Source organism: Manis javanica, chromosome 3 (assembly GCF_040802235.1).
Source record: "Manis javanica isolate MJ-LG chromosome 3, MJ_LKY, whole genome shotgun sequence".
NCBI lineage: Eukaryota > Metazoa > Chordata > Mammalia > Pholidota > Manidae > Manis > Manis javanica.
Window position 1 is genome coordinate 81224980 of NC_133158.1, and position 21272 is coordinate 81246251.

The 21272-nt window shown below is 40.5% G+C and overlaps 1 protein-coding gene across 1 annotated transcript in view; it reads right to left on the reverse strand.

The window, feature by feature from the left end:
- Positions 1–1899: 1899 nt before the first annotated feature.
- The window catches only part of ARL6 (ARF like GTPase 6), a 54360-nt gene continuing 34987 nt past the window's right edge, over positions 1900–21272 (reverse strand). Inside the window, exons 6-8 of the mRNA XM_037001744.2 lie at positions 19368–19497; positions 15835–15890; positions 1900–3113 (exon numbers count right to left, since the gene is read on the reverse strand). Of these exons, the coding sequence (XP_036857639.1) occupies positions 3088–3113; positions 15835–15890; positions 19368–19497 (212 nt within the window). The 3' untranslated portion in view covers positions 1900–3087. The remainder of the gene's footprint in view (positions 3114–15834; positions 15891–19367; positions 19498–21272) is intronic.

Below are 21272 nucleotides of genomic sequence, written 5' to 3' on the forward strand. Positions count from 1 at the left end.
TTTTTCTCTCTCTAGCTACGTTTAAAAGTTTGTCTTTATCCTTGATCTTTGCCATTTTAGTTATTACATGTCTTGATGTTGTCTTCCTTGAGTCCCTTGTGTTGGGAGATCTGTGTACCTCCCTGGCCGGAGAGACTATCTCCTTCTCCAGATTGGGGAAGTTTTCAGCAATTACCTCCTCAATGGCACTTTCTATCCCTTTTTCTCTCTTCTTCTTCTGGTACCCCTATAATGCAAATATTGTTCCATTTGGATTGGTCACAGTTCTCTCAATATTCTTTCATTCTTAGAGATTCTTTTTTCTCTCTGTGCCTCAGCTTCTTTGTTTTCCTCTTCTCTAATTTCTATTGCATTTACCGTCTCTTCTGCTCCATCTAATCTGCTTTTAAATCCCTCCATTGTATGTTTCATTTCAGATATCAAATCTCTTAATGAATGAATCTCCATTTTAAATTTGTTTCTGAGTTCTTGAATATTTTTCTGTACCTCCATGAGCATGTTTATGATTTTTACTTTGACCTCTCAGGAAGACTGGTGAGTTGAGTTCCATTTTCATTTGGCCCTTTTCTGGGGTGAGATTTTGGTCTGAACCATGTTCTTTTGACTTTTCATATTTCTGTGTGGTGCCCTCTAGTGCCCAAGCAGCTCCAGTCTCTGGAGCTGCTCAGCCCCTAGAGTGAGGTTGGGGGTTGTAGGGGAGAGGTGCTGGTGCTTGCAGGGAGGAAAAAGCTGTTTCCTCATTCTCGGCTGCAGTGACTGTCTCCAGTATCAGAGCCAGTGGGCCAAGAACACACATGTAAGCCTCTGTGCTTTGTGTCTCTAGCTGTTGTAGGCAGGGCCTCCCTCTGGCTGGCCTGATGCCAGCCCAATGACTGCGGGTTTGCAAGCTGGTGCCAGTAGGCCAGGAGGAAGGCTCAACAGACTGCACGTCCCAGTGGTAGGCCTCGGAGCTGAGTAGGCAGCCAGGGGGATGGAGTGCCTGAAGCTCCTCAAAGTTCCCAACCTGCTGGGCAGAGCATGCCCAGACAACCTTGTCCAGCTATCCCTTCTCCCACGCTGCATGCTCCATGAAAATACTGCCCCTTCAGCAGCCCTCTCACTGCCAGGAAACCTCTCACACTGCCTGCCTTTCCTTTATCTCAATATCTCAAGCATTCCACCCATCCCAGCTCTCCAACCCCACCAATCTCCAGAGCACCACACAATGCAGGTTTGTGCTCCAAAGCAGACCTCCAGGGCTGGAAGTACAGCAGTTCCAGGCTTCCACCCGCTCCCTGCTTCTTTTCTCTTCCTCCTGTCAGTGAGCTGGGGTGGGGGAAGGGTCTGGGTCTCACTGGATCAAGGCTTTCATATGCTACCCTACTTCGTGAGGTCTGCTCTGTTTGTGAGGTCTGTATGCAGTCTGGTGCAGCCTTTTTTCCTGTTGCTGTTTTAGGGTTAGTTGTATTAAGTATATTTTCTTACTATATGTGGTTTTGGGAGTTCTCTGCCACACCTCTCATGCTGCCATCTTGAATCCATCTTGGTAGGTGAGGATTTTAATTCTTTTAAAACACCCTTTCTCCATCCTCTTAAAGTAGTTACCGTGTATCAGTTTTTTGTTAAATTATATTCAGTGTTTTTATCATCACATACTTTTTATATTTGAGGCAACTCTACATTAATGAGAATCTCATTTTGTACTCTCATCAAAACATTTTATGAGAGTCTGGCAAGCTAGCTAAAATGCTGGACCACTGACATATTCTCAGTTGGCCAAATTCCAAATCACTGGGATTTCTGAACTAAGAGAAACTGGATTAAAGAACTTCTACTGTTATTGCAAAATTATTTATCTAAATTTCTGTGAAGCAAACCACTACTGCAGTTACTTTAACACACCTTTATTACTCACTTATCTTTTGCCTTCTGTTTTTTAAAATCATTTTCACAACTAAGGATCTTTAAGATATTACACGCTGTATGTTACCAGTTTTTCTTTATATGGAATGTTTTTCAGCATTGACATCATTGCTCTACATACCATTTCCGAGAGGTTAATTTGAAATTAAAGTTACTCTCTAAAGTTCAATTTTAAGTTTTCTCTAAGTTGTGAGAAAGAACACCATCTGCATAGAGTAGATGCCTAAGAAATGTCTAAAGTTCTAAAGAACATTTTTGTAGTAGTTTATGCTCAGGAAAAATAGTTTGGTGAGTCATAATCTATTTTAATAAAGTACTATAGTAACTTGGAGGTATTCTACAGGAAGAAACATGAAGTCAGTTATAATAATTATTAAAGAACCACATTAACTCATTTTTATACCTCTTAACCTTAAAATACAATATTTTCACTCACCCAATGAAATAAAATTAGATATGTATGAAAAGGTTCTCAAATTCTCCCTCATTAAATTTTAAGGAATATGTCCTATTTACCTTGAATCATCATTGTCTAGAACAATGCCCGACTACTGTAGGTATGAAGATGTTCCATACAAATTCATTGGATAAATAAATGCAGTTTAATTTCATCTCAGAAAATTAACAATTGCTTGACAGAAAATACCAAATACCATATTAACACAGCATTACCAAGTATACATTTTATATTTTATTGATGGTGACATACACTAAAAATTTAATATGTATTAATTACCCATGGTCCCTTACAGATATTTAAAATTCTTTTTTACAAGCACAATCATACTGCAAAGTCATATCACACAAAATATTTAGAAGATAATTTAAAAAATAAAATACATTGAAGATATTGTGAATGATGATGAGATATTGAGATGGCTTATAACTCTGACTCGAAACATTCTAATTACATCCAAATAATAGACATTTTCCAAGAAGCTGATAATTCTAGGGGGGGAGCCCTTCTGAGGAAAGATTGAGTTTTCTTCTTATTAATGGCCAGATAGGCATATCTGAAGTCCTGTGTTCTTCAAAAGCTCATTCAGAGTCCACAAATGCAAGCAGAAGATTATGAAGTATTCTTAGGTGCACAAATGCCATCTTTTAAAAAATTTAAAGCATTTAGTTTGCCTTAAGATACATTTCTTGAACTGAAAACTGTTGAGATATCCAAATACTATCTTTTCATGTCTTCACAGCCTGGATCTGATCTGGTAACAAAAACCAAACAAAATTATCAGTCTCCACAGGGCAAAATCTATTTTCTAAAGTAATCCAAGGTAAATCTATAAGAATATGGTAGAAATGTATGCATACATCTGTTTTAAAGTACAAACTGTTTTAAAGTACAAAGATACTATAGTTTTGATGTTGTTGTAGATGCACATAGAGTCAACTACTTCTACAAGGCTTGTATGAAAAACAGCAGAACTTTGTCTTATCTCCTCTTTCTCCTTTCATAGGCAACTACTTCCAAGTCCGTCCCTATTTTAATAATGATGTGCCCTGCTGTGGGAATTATTTTCATCCACTGCACTGGGCTCTCAAGAGGCCTTTCAACAAAATGCATCATTCAGTTCTGGAAAACACAGCTTGATGATTTATTTGATAATTTCTCCCCTCTATTTTCTTTGTTCCCTCATTCTGAAATTCTTCTTTCTTGGATATTGGGCCTCCTAAACATGACACGTTTTTAAAAAATATTTTCTTTCCAGTTTTCATTCCTTACCTTTTTCCTTTCTGAGAGACTGCCTCTATTTTATCTTTTTATTGAGTTTTCCATTTTGACTATTCTATTATTATTTTCCAAGAATTAATTTTTTTTTTTTTTATCTTTTGAATGTTCCTTTTCTAGTAGTTTTATCCTGGTCATATTCATGGAAGTAATATTGTCTCTTATTTCTTTAAGATATTATAATAGGTTTTTGAAATGTTCTAAATAAATTCTACTTCCTCTAACGTGCTTCTCTATGTTCTGTATTTTATGTTTTGATCCTCAAATGCCTCGTGATCCATTGCCACTGAGACAGGGACCATGGATGTAGTCAGAGTAGGGTGAGGGCCTCTGGAGGGGGCAGGGTGGGATATTTGCAGTCAGAGCAGTGTAACTACATGCAAAGAAACCCCCCTGCTAAAACCTATGTTAAACATTGAGCTCTAGAATCATTCTTCAGTGAAATCAGTTAATGTTTCCCAGATAAAGAAGAGTAGCACATGTTTCGTTATGCTAATCATTTGTAACCATGTGTAACATTCACTTTAGCATACTAAAAGGCCCAGTCCTATGTGCTGTCTTTCCTCCTCCAGATCTGACAAGGTGATTTTGCAAACTGAGCAACTAACTTAGCATGCAGACTCAGCTGTAGACAGCATGGTAAAAGGCAGGAAGAATTCCATCTTAAAGATAAGATTGCATTTTAACACCCAGGAAGTTCCAGAGGCAGGATTCTTTAGCAAGTAGACAATTCCTCAGCCCACCTTGGGGGCTGGGCAGGCAGCCTTTTGATGTGCCCCTGGACCAAGGTGCTGGTGTCCCAGAGAGAAATCAAGGCAGAAAATTCCTTACAGTTAATTTTTAATATTCAGGGACCACTTAACAAGTCCCCACCCCTAAGTTTTTTCAGGTTCTCGAAAAATCCTCAACTGCCTATAAAACCCCCTAGACAACACATCACCATGGGCTGTCTTGTCCCCTCCTGGCATGAGCGAGGAGCTCTGTCCTTCCACTGTATCTCTAAATAAAAGCCTGTACCTTGCTCTCCTACCTTGACTGTTGGTGAAACTCATTCTTCGGCTCTGCAAACAAGAACCCCGGCATCACCACCTTCTCGTAAGTATGAATGAACACTATAAAGCTGGTTGGAATTTTGATATGTGTGTGAGGCTGGTCAAATGTGATCTTCATTCTAGTGTATCTAGCTAACCATCTCCTTTGGCATCTCTGATATTAATAAATTTGGGTCTGTTTTCTGAGGCTGGTCTGATTTCTCAAAGGTGACTTTCTACCTCCTGCCTATGGCAGTGTCTCCTGGGGGGAAGTAGAAGGCAGAAGAGCATTATGGTTTTAAGTATGAAAACACTCAAGTTACTCCTCAGTTTAGCACTACCACACACAGCTGGGCTTCTTGCTCTCCAGTCCAGAGATACTCTGACTCGGCAGAGAATGAACCTTGAATCTTCTTTTGCAACAAGGAAATACAACTGTGCCTTCTCTTGTCAGCCCCACTGCACCCTTATTTCCAATTTCCATCAATATCTGAGCCTCTGAGGGGATCTGCAATGTAAATTAGAATGCTTTCCAGCTTTCCATTGCTAACTTACAGAATTCAGTTTTCTCAGGTCTGTTCACTCATTCAACATTCACCAGATATCCAGCTCCCAAATGTGATTGCCCTTTTTGTCACTCCCATTCTTTTGGCCCTTGTGAAAACTTTTGTCTTTACTGTTAGTGAGATTTGAGGAGAGGGTGAAACTAAGTGTATGTTAAACCCTCTATTTTTCATTGAAACAACCACATGCAAATTTATGAAAGTCTTATTTTAAGAAGAAACATTATTAACTTTCCCGTACAGACAAAGTGATAAAATGAATAAACTTCATTAGTCATGTGGGAGTATTTCTTTTTATAAATATGTTGAAAGATTAGGTGTCAGAGCTAGAAAACAAAATTCGGCAATGGTTTCTACATATATTCTCTGGTGGTTTTAAAAAATACTTCATCTACTCGGGGGTTCTTGTATTTGGGTTGTAATAGCTAGGTAATTTTTGGGAATCTTTCCAAAAGAGAATGGACTCATGGCACAAAATGTGTCATGTAACATTTTACCTTCAAATTTTCAACCTTAAGCTTAAAATAATAAGATTAAATTGGTCCAAAATGAACCAAATGCTTTATTTATTATGCTGGGAAATTTCAGAATTCTGGAAACAAAATGAACAGATGTAAGTTCAGAACACCTTTTAGTTAGATTTACATAAAAACCTTTAGCTAATGAGTTAACAGTTACAGGCACAGATTAGTCTTTTATACTTCTGCTACCTATTTTGCAAAATAGGTTTTTATCTCTTTTCAAATCCAGAGAGAGAGGGGTATCAATATATAAATTATTTTCCATTACATAGTAAATGTAAACAAAGGGTGTCCCATTCAAAGCCAAATTATTCACTTTTTAATTTTTACTGCTTCCTCCTCTAAATAGAGAAGTTAGGTAAAAGGGTAAATTTAACATTTATTGAGTATTTTCTTATGTTAGGTGAAGGTTCCCCACCAGTAAGATGGCAAACTTCCGGCTTCTCTTCGGGGTCCTCAGTTCCCGCCGGCGCCACCTGAAGCCCAATCACCTCTCACCCCCCTCCCAATCCCAGCACCTAGCCAACAGCCACCAGCCCCGTAGAAGTGACACCTCAATCAATTCATGCCCCCTCCTATATAACCCAGCACCTTTCCCTAATAAAGCGGAACTCTCCGGTGAATTGCTGCTATGTGTTGCTCCTTTCCTTTCATTGGTGCCGAAACCCGGGAGACGGGACACCCCAACTGGGCCCCGTTTTCCCCCCGACACCAGCAGCAGCTTGCCCTCGTCCTCTTTTTCCGGCGCTGGCTCATCACACTCACCACTCCTCTCTGGCCTTTAAGTAAGTTTTCCCCCCAGAGTGGGCCACTCTTCCCCGAGCTATCGCAGTGCCATTGACCGTGATCGTCCAGCAAGGCCCTGACGCTCAGGGATGAGGAGGGAACTCTCCCCGCCTCAGGCCTTCACGGCTGCGGCGGACCCTCAGGCCCCTCCTCCAACAGCCATAAATCCCCGCCTCAAGCCTTTACAGCTGCGGCGGACCCTCAGGCCCCTCCTCCGACAGTCATAAATCCCTGCCTCAGGCCTTCATGGCTGCGGCCAACTCTCAGGCACCCCCCTCTAACAGCCATAAATGAGGTGAATCCTCTGTGGATGAGAACGCTCCCTTTCCCCCCCTCCTCCTTCTGCTCCGTCCGCCAAAAACGCCTAGCGCTAGGTACCTCGTGACTCTGGCACTCTGCCTTCTTAGGGAAGTCTGGGTGAAGACCCACACTTCCTAATAAATTCTGACTCATATACGAGTTTCCGCAGACCACCAAGGATCATCAGGGACGCCCTTTGTCTCCTTGTGGTCTGCTTCCAGTCCGAGGATCTCTGTTCATCTTCCCCTGTTTGTCTCCTTCTCTGTCCTTTAGCCATGGGAGCCTCCTCATCCCTCCCTGAAAGTTCACCTCTTGAATGCCTGCTTAAGCATCTGGCTACCCTCTCCCTGACGCCTGATATAAAACCAAAACTTCTCCATAAATATTGCTCCCAAGATTGGCAGACATACCCCCTAGACAATAACAATCAATGGCCTGCAGGGGGAACTCTTGATCCTAACATCACTCACGATCTTTTTAACTACTGCCAGCTTCTGAAAAAATGGAAGGAGATTCCCTACATCGAAACTTTCCGCCTCCTCCTCCCCCAGCCCCCTCCCAAGTTCTCCTAGCCTGCAAGCCGCCGCCCCCGCAGAAGCTTCCCGTTCACTCCCTTCCCCTTCTTTTCCTACAACAGCCCTTCTCCCTTCCTCCCCAACCATCTCCTCCCCCATCTCACCTCCTCCACCTTCATTCCCTGCAGATTAAGCCTGAGCCTTTCAGCCCCCCTTTAACTAGGTCCCAGGAGCCTCCTCCGTCTTTGCCCTCATCACCTGTTTCTCCCCTGTTAGGGACCGCCTTTTTCTTCTCACATGTTTGTAGGGAGGATGGGAAAGCACCTTCCCCCATGTCTGAACGCAGCATGGGAAAGCACAAGCTAGAGAACAACCGGTGCAGTCCTTAGAAGTTATCTGTCCACAAAAACATATCTTGCCAAGACTCCTCACTCTGAAAATAGGGAGACCTTGAAGATGTGTAGAAACACCGCCCCTGCTTCTAAATATGCCCTTCCCCCACTTGCGGATGTGGCAGGAATGGAGAACAAAGAACATTCTGTTTACGCATTCCATAAGCAATTAACTAGAGCCCTGCTGCAGCTCAGTTAGTAGAGCATGGGACTCTTAATTCAGAGTCATGAGTTCAAGCCCAACTAGAGCGGCAGAAGTAAGCAGCTGAGCTGCTAGCTGGCGACATGTGGGTCCGATTCTATCTTTCTTTATTTTGTTTGCCCCCCTTCTGCACTTCAGGACCTGCTCGACTAGGCACGGCTAGACCGCATCACTCCCCCACAGACTGAGCCAGAACCCTTCAGTCCCCCTCAGACTCAGTCCCGAGAGCCTCCCAAAATTATCGCCCCCCTCCGGGAGGTAGCAGTATCTGAAGGCATCGTGTGCGTTCACGTCCCTTTCTCCTTAAGAGATTTAGCCCAACTAGAGAAACGCCTAAGTTCCTTTTCCACTGATCCCATGACATACATCAGGGAGTTTCAATAGACCCTTCAGTCTTATAGCCTCACACATCATGACATTTTCATGCTCATGGCCAATACTCTCCTCCCTGAAGAGCGTAGATGAGTTTGAGACTTCGCCCAAACGCAGGCTACCGAAACCCACAGGACTGACCCCACCTATCCCCCTGGCCCCACTGCTGTCCCCGAACAAGACGCACACTGAGATTATAACACTGCCATGAGTCTCTGCTCTCGAGATATTTTTGCCTCCTGCTTAATAGCAGGTCTGAAAAAGGCACCTTGTAAAGTAGTCAATTTTCAAAAGCTCCAAGACATAATTCAAAAGAGAGATGAAACCCCCTCCGAGTTCTTAGACAGACTCACTCAAGCCCTATTACAGTATACCAGCCTGGACCCAGAAAAACCTGAAGGAAGACATGTCCTTATGACATACGTCCTAGCTTAAGGCTACCCCGACATTAAAGCTAAACTCAAAAAGTTAGAACAGGGCCCCGCTACCCCACAGACTGAGATCCTAACAGTAGCCTTTAAAGTCTTCCATAACCGGGAGGAGGAGAAAGAACGCCGTAAACAAAAGGCTGATCAGGCCAATTTCCAGATGTTGGCCCAGGTGATAAAACCACAACCTGGGCGCCCCTCTACAGACAAGCCCCCCTCAGGAGCTTGTTTCAAGTGCGGAAAAGAGGGACATTGACCCTCCCCCAGATCTCCTACCACCCCATGCCCCAGATGCCACAAAAAGGGCCAATGGGGGTCTGATTGCCCAACCACCCGAAGGGGAGGCTGGACGAACAACCCCCATCCTAAGCCCGCTGTAGTAGGGCTGGCAGAAAAAGATTGATGGGGCCCGGGGGCTTCTCGCCTGACCATTTCCATCACCAAACAGGAGCCCAGGGTTACTTAAACAGTAGACGGTCGCCCCATCTCCTTCCTCCTAGACACAGGAGCCACCTTCTCAGTCTTGCGAGAATACCGGGGCCCTACCATGCCTGCCATTACTCCTATAGTCAGGGTAAGAGGTAAACAGATTTTCCCATTAAACCCCCCCCACCACCTTTATGCACAATCCAAGACAATCCCATACCTTTCTCCCACTCCTTCCTGGTTATGCCCCAGTGTCCCATTCCTTTACTAAGATGGGACATCCTTTCCCTCCTCCACGTTTCCATAACTATATCCACTTCCACAGCCCCCAGTATTCCCTTTCTGATGGCCCTCATAGCCAACAACCCCCCTCTACCAAATGAAAGCTCCAGTTCTGCCCTCATACACCCTGTAAATCCCCAAGTTTAGGACATTACAAGCCCCTCCGTGGCCCTATGTCCCCCTGCCTCTATCAAATTACATGACCCCTCTCAGTATATCTGTCAGCCCCAATACCCCCTAACCACTTCAGCCCTCATAGGCCTCCAACCCATCATTCAAGATCTCTTAAACAAAAATTACCTCAGACCCACTCACTCCCCATTTAATACCCCCATATTAGCTGTTAAAAAAACCAACAGATCTTTCCGCCTTGTCCAAGACCTTCGCCTCATCAACATAGCCGTTGTCCCTATCCATCCCTTAGTTCCAAATCCATACAGCCTTTTATCGCAGATCCCTGCCTCGGCTTCCCACTTCTCAGTCCTAGATTTCAAGGACCCATTTTTCTATCCCTCTAAGCCCCTGCTCCCAAGATTTTTTCATCTTCACCTGGACGGACCCATACACAAGACATTCTGAACAACTCACTTGGACAGTTTTGCCACAAAGCTTCCGAGATAGTCCCCATACTTTTAGACAGGTCCTAGCTCAGGACCCCAAACAGTTTCATCATGATCACTCCAAGTCCACCTTATTATAATACATGGACAATCTTCTACTCTGCAGTCTCTCGTGAGAACAGTCTCAACTTGACACTGCCTCCCTACTTAACCTTCTTGCGTCCAGAAGTTACCGAGCATCCCCCGTCAAAGCTCAAATCTCTTCCCCTCCTGTCACTTACCTCAGATTCCTTCTATCTCAACAAAGAAAGTCCATTAACTTAGACAGAAAATGGCTCCTCTCTGACCTGCCCATTCCCAAAACCAAGACAGAAATCCTTTCCTTTCTAAGCCTGGCTAGATATTTTAGAGCATAGATCCCTAAGTTCTCCCTGTTGGCAAGACCCCTATACGACCTCAGCAAGAGCCCCCCCTAAAAAACCATTATCCTCCTCACCCCGACACTCCTTCATTAAGCTCTGTCAAGCCCTTGTGGAAGCCCCAGCTCTCCATCTTCCTGATTTGTCGAAGCCCTTCTCATTATACATTCATGAGAGGTCCAGTCAAGCTCTAAGAGTCCTAGGCCAATATTATGGCCCATCCTTTGCCCCAGTAGTTTATCTCTCCAAGCAATTAGACCCCACAGTTCGGGGATGAGCCCCCTGCCTATGAGCATTAGCCGCTAGACAGCTCTTGCAGAAAGAAGCTCATAAACTGACATTCAGGGCGCCCCTTACCATTCTGTCCCCACATCACCTAAAAGATCTCTTAACCTACAAAAGTTTACAGACTCTCCCTCCCTCCAGACTCCTCACCTTACTGTCCTCTTTCCTCCAAAATCCCGTTCACCCCCTTTGCCATCCATACCCGAATCATGACTTTTTCCTCCTTTCCTGCTCTCTCGCTTTTTTTCCTCATTCCTATTGTCTTCCCCACCACCCCAGCCTTTGTATGGCGATTCAAAGTCAGAGAGACTTACACACAGCATCAAACAAAAGTTACTGCCCTCATTGCCACACCAGACTGCCCTCTGAAAAGCTGCTCTGAGCCTTTATACCTCCACTTTCCTCCCTCCACTGAAGTGTTCACTAGCAGCTACCCTTATTCTCCCTACCTCTGCTTCCTCTATGACCAAAAACAAGCCTATTGCAGGCGATAGCCAGACAACTACGGGGGATGTTCCTACTGGTCTTGTGCAATTCACTACATGAGTAACTTCCAGTACCTACAGTATTACTCCTCCAACCATTTCATGAAATATCCCAACGGCTCATTCTCCTTATCAATCCCAGATCCCTGGGAGTCTCGATGAGCTGCCAGAGTCACAGCCTCAGTTAACTATGGGGGGGGGTCCTCGACCCCCACGGCACCCTTCATATCTCTCAAAAGTATGTTCCCTCTCATTCCCAGATCTCTCAAGTTGCATCAGATATCAGACATTTTGAAAAAGTCATTATCCAAACTCTTGACGGCACCTCTTCATCTTCTTATCCCCGCCCCTCTTCCCATTTCTCCTACTCTTCATTACAGCTCATTCAGGACACCACCATCTTTCTCAACCACACCCTTAACACCACCAATTGTTTCTTGTGCGCATCACTACAGCGCCCACTGCTGGCCGCCGTGCCCCTTAATATTTCCAACTACTCCTTCCATGCAGAAAGACAACCCCTCTGCCCCCTGGCAGACATACCCCTATGGGAACCAGAATACACAGATAATCTCACCATCCACCACTGTGTAGGCCCAACTCCACCCCCCTCCAGCGCACTTCACTGCCTCTCTATCTACACCCCTACCTCCGGCTCTAAGACTTTTACGCAACCGGGACACTTCTTTTGGTGTAATGGCAGTCTTTTCAACTCAGTGCCTCTTAACTCCGATACACCCTGCATTCTCGTCACCCTAATCCCACAGTTAACACTTTACAGCATTGCAGAATTTCTTGAGCTCCAACCTCCCTTGCCCTCGTGCACAAAAAGAGCTGCTTTCCTTCCCATCATAGTCAGTAGCTCTTTGATCACCTCAGCCATTGGGGCAGGGTTTTCGGGAGAAGCCTTGGGTCACTCTCTATAGGCAGTTAGAGATCTCAACGCCAAACTTGAGGGAGCCCTGACATCCACTGCCTATTTCCTAGCCTCTCTCCAAAGACAGGTCACTTCGCTAGCTAAAGTCACCCTTCAAAACAGGCGGGCCCTAGATCTGCTTACAGCCGAGAAGGGCGGCACCTGCGTCTTCCTCTGGGAAGAGTGCTGCTATTACATCAACGAATCCGGCATTGTAGAAACTGACATCACCAAACTCACTGACCTTGCCTCCAGTCTCCACTCTGCTTCCAGTTCCAACCCATTCCCTTCAATACTAACAAACCCCCTCCTCACCTGGCTCTGGCCCATTGCAGGCCCCATAATAGTCATTCTTCTCGCCTGTCTCTTCTTACCCTGTATAATAAAGTTCACCAAATCCCAAGTCGGAAAAATCTCTAATCAAGCTTTCAACCAGCTTTTACTCAGGAACTACCAGCTTCTAGCCACAGAAGATCCCTCACCCTCACGTGACCTCCTCACCACATGCTGAGATGGACCCCTCTCTTCACTGGAAACTGTTCCTGGAAACAATGGCCGCAGACGCCTGGCTCCTGACACCGATATCCTCTTGGCACCATTGGAATCAACAGGTCCTCAACCTATAGTTACAGGGAACCTTCATTGATTTCCAAACCTGAAGAAGTCCACATCTACTCGTCCTTACTGCGGGGAGTCCTATCAATCCTTTCCTCCCAATCCTGAAGCCCTCACTCCCTTCTCCGCCCCTGTTCAGCAGGAAGCAGCCAGAGAGAAAGCAACGTCCACAAACCCATAGAGGAGAAAGGGGGGAATGAAGGGTCCCCACCAGTAAGATGGCAAACTTCCGGCTTCTCTTCGGGGGTCCTCAGTTCCCGCTGGCGCCACCTGAAGCCCAATCACCTCTCATCCCTCTCCCAATCCCAGCACCTAGCCAACAGCCACCAGCCCCGTAGAAGTGACACCTCAATCAATTCATGCCCCTTCCTATATAACCCAGCACCTTTCCCTAATAAAGCGGAACTCTCCGGTGAATTGCTGCTATGTGTCGCTCCTTTCCTTTCATTAGGTACTTTAACACATACAGTCCTTCATTTAATATGTATAACAATTTTCGACATTTTTAAAATGCTATAGGTGAAGAAAATTATTATCTTCATAAGATAATGTTTGTTAATAATTAATAATTAGTGGAATAAATAAAACTAGACTTAAAAACCTAATTCCTTTTTCTACTATTCCATGCTGCCTACATAAAATGGAGATACTACTACTTACTTTGTAGAGAACTGCTATAAGATTAGATATGGAAAAGAAAAAAAAAAGGGCACAAAAATATTTCCAATAATTCACCTCCCTTATAAGATGCAAAGATAGTAGACAGAAAAAGCAGATTCATAAATTAGGTTAAAACCAGAGGTGGCAGGTGGCACTGTGATGTTGGACTGTTACTGACACCTAGTGGCCTAATTATTAGACAAAAAAAAAAGACCTAAAATTTAAAATCCAGACGACTGCCAGCCTACTTTCAGTAAGTACTGTGCTTTTATTAGCGTTGGCAGGGTTTCCATCATCCTCTATATTCACTGTGAGCGATAAGCACTGGTAAAGGGAAAAATCAAGGCTGAATATACTTTTGGTGTCTTCTCTGGAATGTTCCTTCATCTGTAACCTATCTGTTTTATGTGGCAATCAGGTCCCGAAACGTTGACCACTTCCTTACCACAGACTAAGAAACTAAGTTTGTGTGTTCACAGAAAAATTCCACTAGTTTTTCTGAGAGCCACTGGAGGTCTCTTTACATTTCACTTAATTATAATATGTGACTACATTTTTCTTCTCAGTTTAATGGAAAATGTCATGATGACTATATAAATACAAATCACAAAGAAATACAGTAGTATATGCAGTTAACTAAGATACCATATTTTACTAATAACACAAAAATATTTATCAGATGAACATTTAGTACTCTGAACCAAAGAAATATGTCTCTCTATGGGACAAGCAGGCTACTCTTAGATTTGCTATGACATGCAGAAGAGATAAAAGAATCACACATTACTGGCATTAAATGGTTAGTGCACAATAAATTAAATTTATAGCCAGAAGACTCTGAGAAGATTTTATAATATCTTATTAGGTACCCTTGTTCAGGGCAGGGAGATTCCTAATAGGAATGATCCTCAGTTGTTAAACTCACAAATGTTCATTTTTTTACCTGACCTGCACAGTCCTGTAATAAAGAGGACCTATAGAACTTTATTTCATTCACATCTATTGCTCTATGTGCATCACTGTGCTCCAAGCCATTCCTGTTGCTTCTGGAGTGTGTCACCTTAGGGAAAATGATGTATCTTAATTTATTCCCTGATATAGTAAGGATGTAACAACCTATTGAGACAGGGACCATGGATGTAGTCAGAGTAGGGTGAGGGCCTCTGGAGGGGGCAGGGTGGGATAGTTGCAGTCAGAGCAGTGTAACTACATGCAAGAAAACCCCCCTACTAAAACTCTATGTTAAACATTGAGCTCTAAAATCATTCTTCAGTGAGATCAGTTAATGTTCCTCAGATAAAGAAGAGTAGCACATGTTTTATTATGCTAATCATTTGTAACCATGTGTAAGATTCACTTTAGCATGCTAAAAGGCCCAGTCCTATGTGCTGTCTTTCCTCCTTCAGATCTGACAAGGTGATTTTGCAAACTGAGCAACTAACTTAGCATGCAGAGCCAGCTGTAGACAGCATGGTAAAAGGAAGGAAGAATTCCATCTTAAAGATAAGACTGCATTTTAACACCCAGGAAGTTCCAGAGGCAGGATTCTTTAGCAAGTAGATAATACCTCAGCCCACCTTGGGGGGTGGGCAGGCAGCCTTTTGATGTGCTCTTGGACCAACGTGCTGGTGTCCCAGAGAGAGAAATCAAGGCAGGAAATTCCTTACAGTTAAGTTAATTTTTAATATTCAGGGACCACTTAACAAGCCCCCACCCCTAAGTATTTTCGTGTTCTCAAAAAATCCTCAATTGCCTATAAAACCCTCTAGACAACGCACCACTACGGACTCTCTTGTCCCCTCCTGGCGTGAGCCGGGAGCTCTGTCCTTTCACTGTATCTCTAAATAAAAGCCTGTACCTTGCTCTCCTACCTTGACTGTTGGTGAAGCTCATTCTTTGGCTCCGCAAACAAGAACCCCAGCATCACTATGATAGCTACTTCCATGAATAACAAATTGCAAAATATATATCAATAGAATACCAGTATTTATACTACTAATTATGAAGTGTTAAAAGTTACGTAAATATGCTTTTGGAGCTATACAAAGGTACAGCATGATTCTTAAAAGATACATGCCATTCAGACTTATTTTTAGTTACTGAGAATAAGGCCTAAGATTTGTCCCAAAGTTCAAATGTGCTTCTATTACTAGATCAGACAGAAATCTCTTGCCATAAATTAAAATTATTTTATAGATTGGTCATGTATATTGATTGTAAAGATGAAAACACTTTATTTAAATTAATCCTTTAGAAAAATGTAACATGAGTAAATGGAGCAAGTATTAGATACTTACTGTATTGTTTTTTCTGACAGCAGAAATAAATGGAAACAAGAGGAAAAGGCAATGATATAATAAAAATAAAATGTAAAAAAGGAAGGAAAAATGTGAATGGAAAGGAAATAAGGACTGAAGATGCATAGTATTTGTGATGTACCTTGAAGCCAGTCTACACCTTCTTGCAATCCTTCTCCTTTTATGGCATCACTAGCACTGAAATAGAATACATAAGAAACATACTCATTTTATCATAAAACTGTATGAATCAATAATTACAATCTTGTTATATGGCAAATTAAAATAGTCTAGTAACACACATCTGAAAAACTGGCTAAGCACTGAACTGAATATCCATAGGAAAATAAAAGTCTGAGTGCTCAGGAGTAAGATGTGGGAAAGTTATTCATAATTTGTATAGACATTTGGAAAACTATCACTGAGAAGTTATATATTTATTGTCTTCAGGAATCTGGGTAGGTTATTTAATGCTATGTCTTTGTCTTCAGTTTCAGCATCTAGAAAATGGGGAAATAGTACCATTGACCCCACGTTTATTGTGAAAATTAAATATTTCAGATATGTATATAAAACACCTAAATGGGTGTTTTCATTGTCTTTCCATTCTCACAAGAGTAAACTTAAATCCTCTTTGTAACACTGTTTTCTAAATAATCACAATTAAGCTATATAAGCTAAAATTATAAAATGCAGAGGGTTTTTAGAGTATCAAATGATCTTATTCAAAGAGGTAGACTGACAATTTCTCATAACATGTTACTGATAAAGTCATTTCCTTTCAAGATATCATCATACACTAGCAATTAGTATATGTAATTAGATTTTCTGAATGATTAGGGCTCCTTTTAGTGTACTGAAGCATGATTGTAAAATGTACTAGATCCCCTAAAAAAGTTAATTTAATTCTAATCAAACCAGAAATTACTTCCAGGGAATTACTTATTAGACTAAGAGTATGACTTACCATAGAATTATTTTAAAATAGGAAGACAGAAACAAACAGCATGATTCAAATACATTCAAATAATACAATTATTCAAAGCAAAATATGGATTATTAATAGTGAAACATGAGTGACTGAAACACTCAAATCAGGAAAGATCAAAGTTTTGATTTTATTACACACCTAGAGTTTCAAAAAGAATACAGTCCCAAACAAGTAATACAATGAAGAAACCCTTCTCCTTTGGTGGAGGTGTCACTATCCTACTAAAAACCTTGCATCTTTTCCTAATAATCCCCAAATGTCTGAAATCTACCTTTCCTTTCAAATAAGCAGTAAGATCTGTAACTAGAATAAAAGCCTAAGTCTTCACCATGTCTTACCAAGCTACATGTGGTATGGCCCCCGGTTATTTTTCAGTGGCCTCATCTACAAGAAACCTCTGCCCTAGCCAACCTGGACTTCTTGTGATGCCTAGAACACACCAGGCACATTCGCATCCAAGAGCGTGTTCACTTTCTGGCCCCTCTATTTGGAAAGCAAGTTCTCCAAACCTTTGTGTGAACTGCTCCCTAACTTCAATTACGTTGCAGAGAGAATTAGATTGTTATTCTTTCTCTTATTATCCTAACTTATTTATTTTTTCATCCTTCCAGCTAACATTGTATAAATCTACTTACCCACCTCTCTCACAAGATAGTAAATAAGCAAATACATATACATATCATACCAGGGACTGAGTCAAAGAATGCACAGGAAGAACAATAATGCAATCACACCCTAAAAATCAGTTGACTATATGTTTACCATAATGGTTTAAGAAAAAACAAACAACAAAAAAATTTCTTTTAATTTTTCAGACTTTAGTTCTCCATAATCTTTTCTTTATTGCCCAGTAAATTTACTTGTACCTAAGGCAAGAGAGATACAATATTTTATCTCTATATCACTAAGCACTACCTTTCTTTCTAAAACCAGAAAGGGATAAATGTATTTTCAATTTTATACCTGCTTTTAAAAATATTGCAAAAAATGAAAGAACAAACTTAACAAATGAAACATTAATTGGAACTTGGTGACTTGTCCAGTTTGAATTAAGGAGAAGTCAAATTATAAATTTAAAATAAATATTATGCATTCTTCTGTAAGTTATACAGAAATACAGAAATTGGCAATATAATATTCCACATCCTTATAGTATCAGGATATCATTTTTTCTATCATTGAAAAATATTTAGATGTCACAATTGAATAAATCTGTAAAATTTGACTGGTAATTATTTAAGTAGAAAGAGATTTTTCCATTTGCAAAATTAATTTTTACTTCAAAATTAAAGACTGCATCTTTACTAATTAGAACTATGTTTTTGAATGTACTTGCTATAAAAGCAGTCACAATACTTAATACAATGCAGAGTTTAAAAATTATTCTACTTTAGGTTTTGTTAGTTTAGGTATGATTTAGAGAAATACAAAAGTTCTATCACAAGATACTTCTCTTCCTAAAATCCCTACTTTCTTAAGCAACCAAATACCACAGAACCTCAAATTGCAACTCAAGAATCATTTAGTACACATTGACTCTTTCTCTACTTCTAAAGAAGAGAGGGTTTCACTCAAGATATGCAGCATTTCACTCCTAGGTATAGTTGCTGAAGGTCTTAATTACTGAATTTTCAGGGCTTTCTCAAGCTCTTTTCTATACTGTTATTTTTTTTTAGCTCCAAGGTTAGATCTCAAGTTCTTTTCTGGCTCTACTGTCCCCTTTCTTCACATCATAATTTTCCTTCTAGAGGGAGTAGATTTCCCTGTCTCTGTGTTCAGCCTTTCTCCATAGATAACCTTTTTTTAAAAAAAGGGAAAACTGTCAAGAGAAGGACATCTTGCAGCAGGCAGAGGGAGGTAGGTGGGTGGTGAATAAAAGGGAGTTTAATATAAGGTAGTGGTAGGCACTAAAATACTAATATATAACTTCTGATGATTTTTGTTACAGTATTTTGGTAGAAAGGCACACTGGAATTAAATATATTAGTAAGAAACTGCAAGTAAACAGTGTATAGTAATTTCAGACACTAATTAAGAGTTCTACCTTACTAGTATGTCTACATAAGATTAATATTCCCACTCATATTACTACTCCAAGGGTTACAGAGTTTTATTTTACAGAAGGAAACTGATAAATCCCAGCTCTCATGGTGCTAATGCACTAGTGTAGGAAGACAGACTATAAAAAAACAAACAAATAAAGAAGAGGTCACATGGCACTAGAAAAATAATGCAAAAACAAGAGATAGAGGCAAGATAGAGTGATATTTGAGAGAGTTATCAGGAGAGGTCTCTTCCTGAAGGAAGTACAATAGCCAGCCAGCCATGAAAATTATTTGTAGAATGATTCAGACAAAGAGAGCAACAAGTGCAAATGCCCCGAGATGGGATTGTGGTTGGCTGGTTCAATGTGCAGGAGGAGATCAGTGTGGTTGAAACTGGGTGTTTAAGTGGGTTGTTTAAGTTATTCTTTTAAAGAGTTGTTTACATTTTCCTATCCCCAAAAAGATTTAAAAAGACTTTAACAGTAATACATTCATGAATATCTAGAATGCTCTAATTCTATAAAACAAAATCCTGATCTTACATCCTACCATGTTAGGTCACTTATAAAATGCCTGGAAAAGAAAAACTGAAGCTTAGAGACTTTTCAGAATGCTAGCATGACAAATATAAAACTTTACCAAATATGCCATGGTTTATCTTTGATGTTCTCTAAACACAGCAACTGAGACACTTTTACAGATGTCACTGCATCTCTAAGATCCATCTTGTTTGCAAAGAATAAGATTGGTATTCGGCGGTGCTTAATATCTAAAATAGAAAATAAGACCATCATCAGACTTCCAGCTTTTGGTTATTTTCTCCTAAATCCTTAAAATTGAAATCCACTAAAATTGTTTTCCAACCATTTCTTTCTATATCACACATATATAAACATTTAAAGATGTATACTGTCAGTCATGAATTTGAAACAATATGGGTATTTAAAAAATTTTTCTTCCAAAGACTATCTGCCCTCTTGGAGCTTTAAACCAAAGTGAGGTGGGAGTGGAGACTCACTAAGCAGTTACTGAGCAGCACCTACAAAAGGGTCAGATATTTTGTTTCAATCTTACTGTCAGCACAAAGGAGGAAAACTTCAAACAGGAGTAGAAGGATGATAAACCAGATCCTGATTTTAGATTTTAGTATTATAAGTAATAAATCAGATATTTTAACAAGATACTTTTACCTTGTTACAATTTTGAAAACACTTTTTGCTATTTTGAACAGATAATACATTTAAATAGTTCAAAATTCAGAAGACATATAATGGTATATGGCAAAAGAACTTCCCTGCCACCTTTGTCCCAGGCCATCCACTTGTCCCCGCTAGAGCAGTAAACCTGTACCACCCATTTCTTGGCATCATTTTAGAAATATTTAACATGTATGCAAACAATTGTATTATTCTTTACACAATAGTAACAGACTATTTTATTTTATGCCTTTTGCTTTTCACTCGTTTCATTACTTTGGAGACTGTCCCACATCAGCACTTGTAGAGTAGTTTCTTTAGTATTTTAACAGTTGTGGGATATTCTGTCTTATTGGACTAACTTAACAAATACCTAAGTGAGATATATTTTTGCTGTCAATATTTATAACTATAAACAAAGCTGAAATGAATAAAACTGTATATATGTAGGGAATTTTGTCCATGGGCCAGTGTGTCTATAGGGTAAATCTGAGAAGTGGAATTGCTTGGTCAAAAGATATGTAAATTGCTATTCTGATAGTGATTAACAAACTGCCATCCTTTAAAAATCATATCAATTTACATTTAAACAACAGTGTGTAAGACTGAAAGTTTCCAGTGCCCTTGCCAAAGGAGTGTGGTCAAACTTTTTGACCTTTTCCGTATTATAGGTGACAGATAAAAGTACTATGAGCATGTGTTCACTTTATTGTTTTGAGAAAGGTCAATAAATATTTATATTCAAAAGATGTTAATAGATTTTTTTTTCTCTAAACTACGCTGTTATATCCTTTCCCCATTTTTCTCTTAAGTTTTCAATTTTATTGATTTGTAGAAACATAAAGGAGTGAGGAAATAAATCTTGTAACTATGATATGAACTGCAAATATTTTTTCTTGTTTGTCATTTGCCTTTGACAGCTCATGGTTCATTTTGTAATTCAAAACTTCTTATGTAGTCAGTCATATTCATCAATTTATTTTCTTTTTTTTTAGGATTCTTGGTTTTGTGTTTTAGTTAGAAAGACCTCCTCTTGTGCCAAAATTACTTAAAAAATTGTCCCATAGTTTCTTGTACTCTTGTAATGGTATAATTTTTACATTTAAATATTTAGACCAACTGGAATTTATCCTGGAATAGAGAATGTCAGAGTGGATAATAAAGGAAGACACAACCATATCATATTCATCAGAAACTCATTTTGAACATAAAGACACAAACAAATTGAAGTAAAAGGATGGAAAAACAGTATGCATACATGTAAGTGTCAGAAACCTGACATGACTATATTACTAACAAAGTAGTACTAAAGATGAAGGGTACTACCAAAATAAAAGAAAGGAATTTA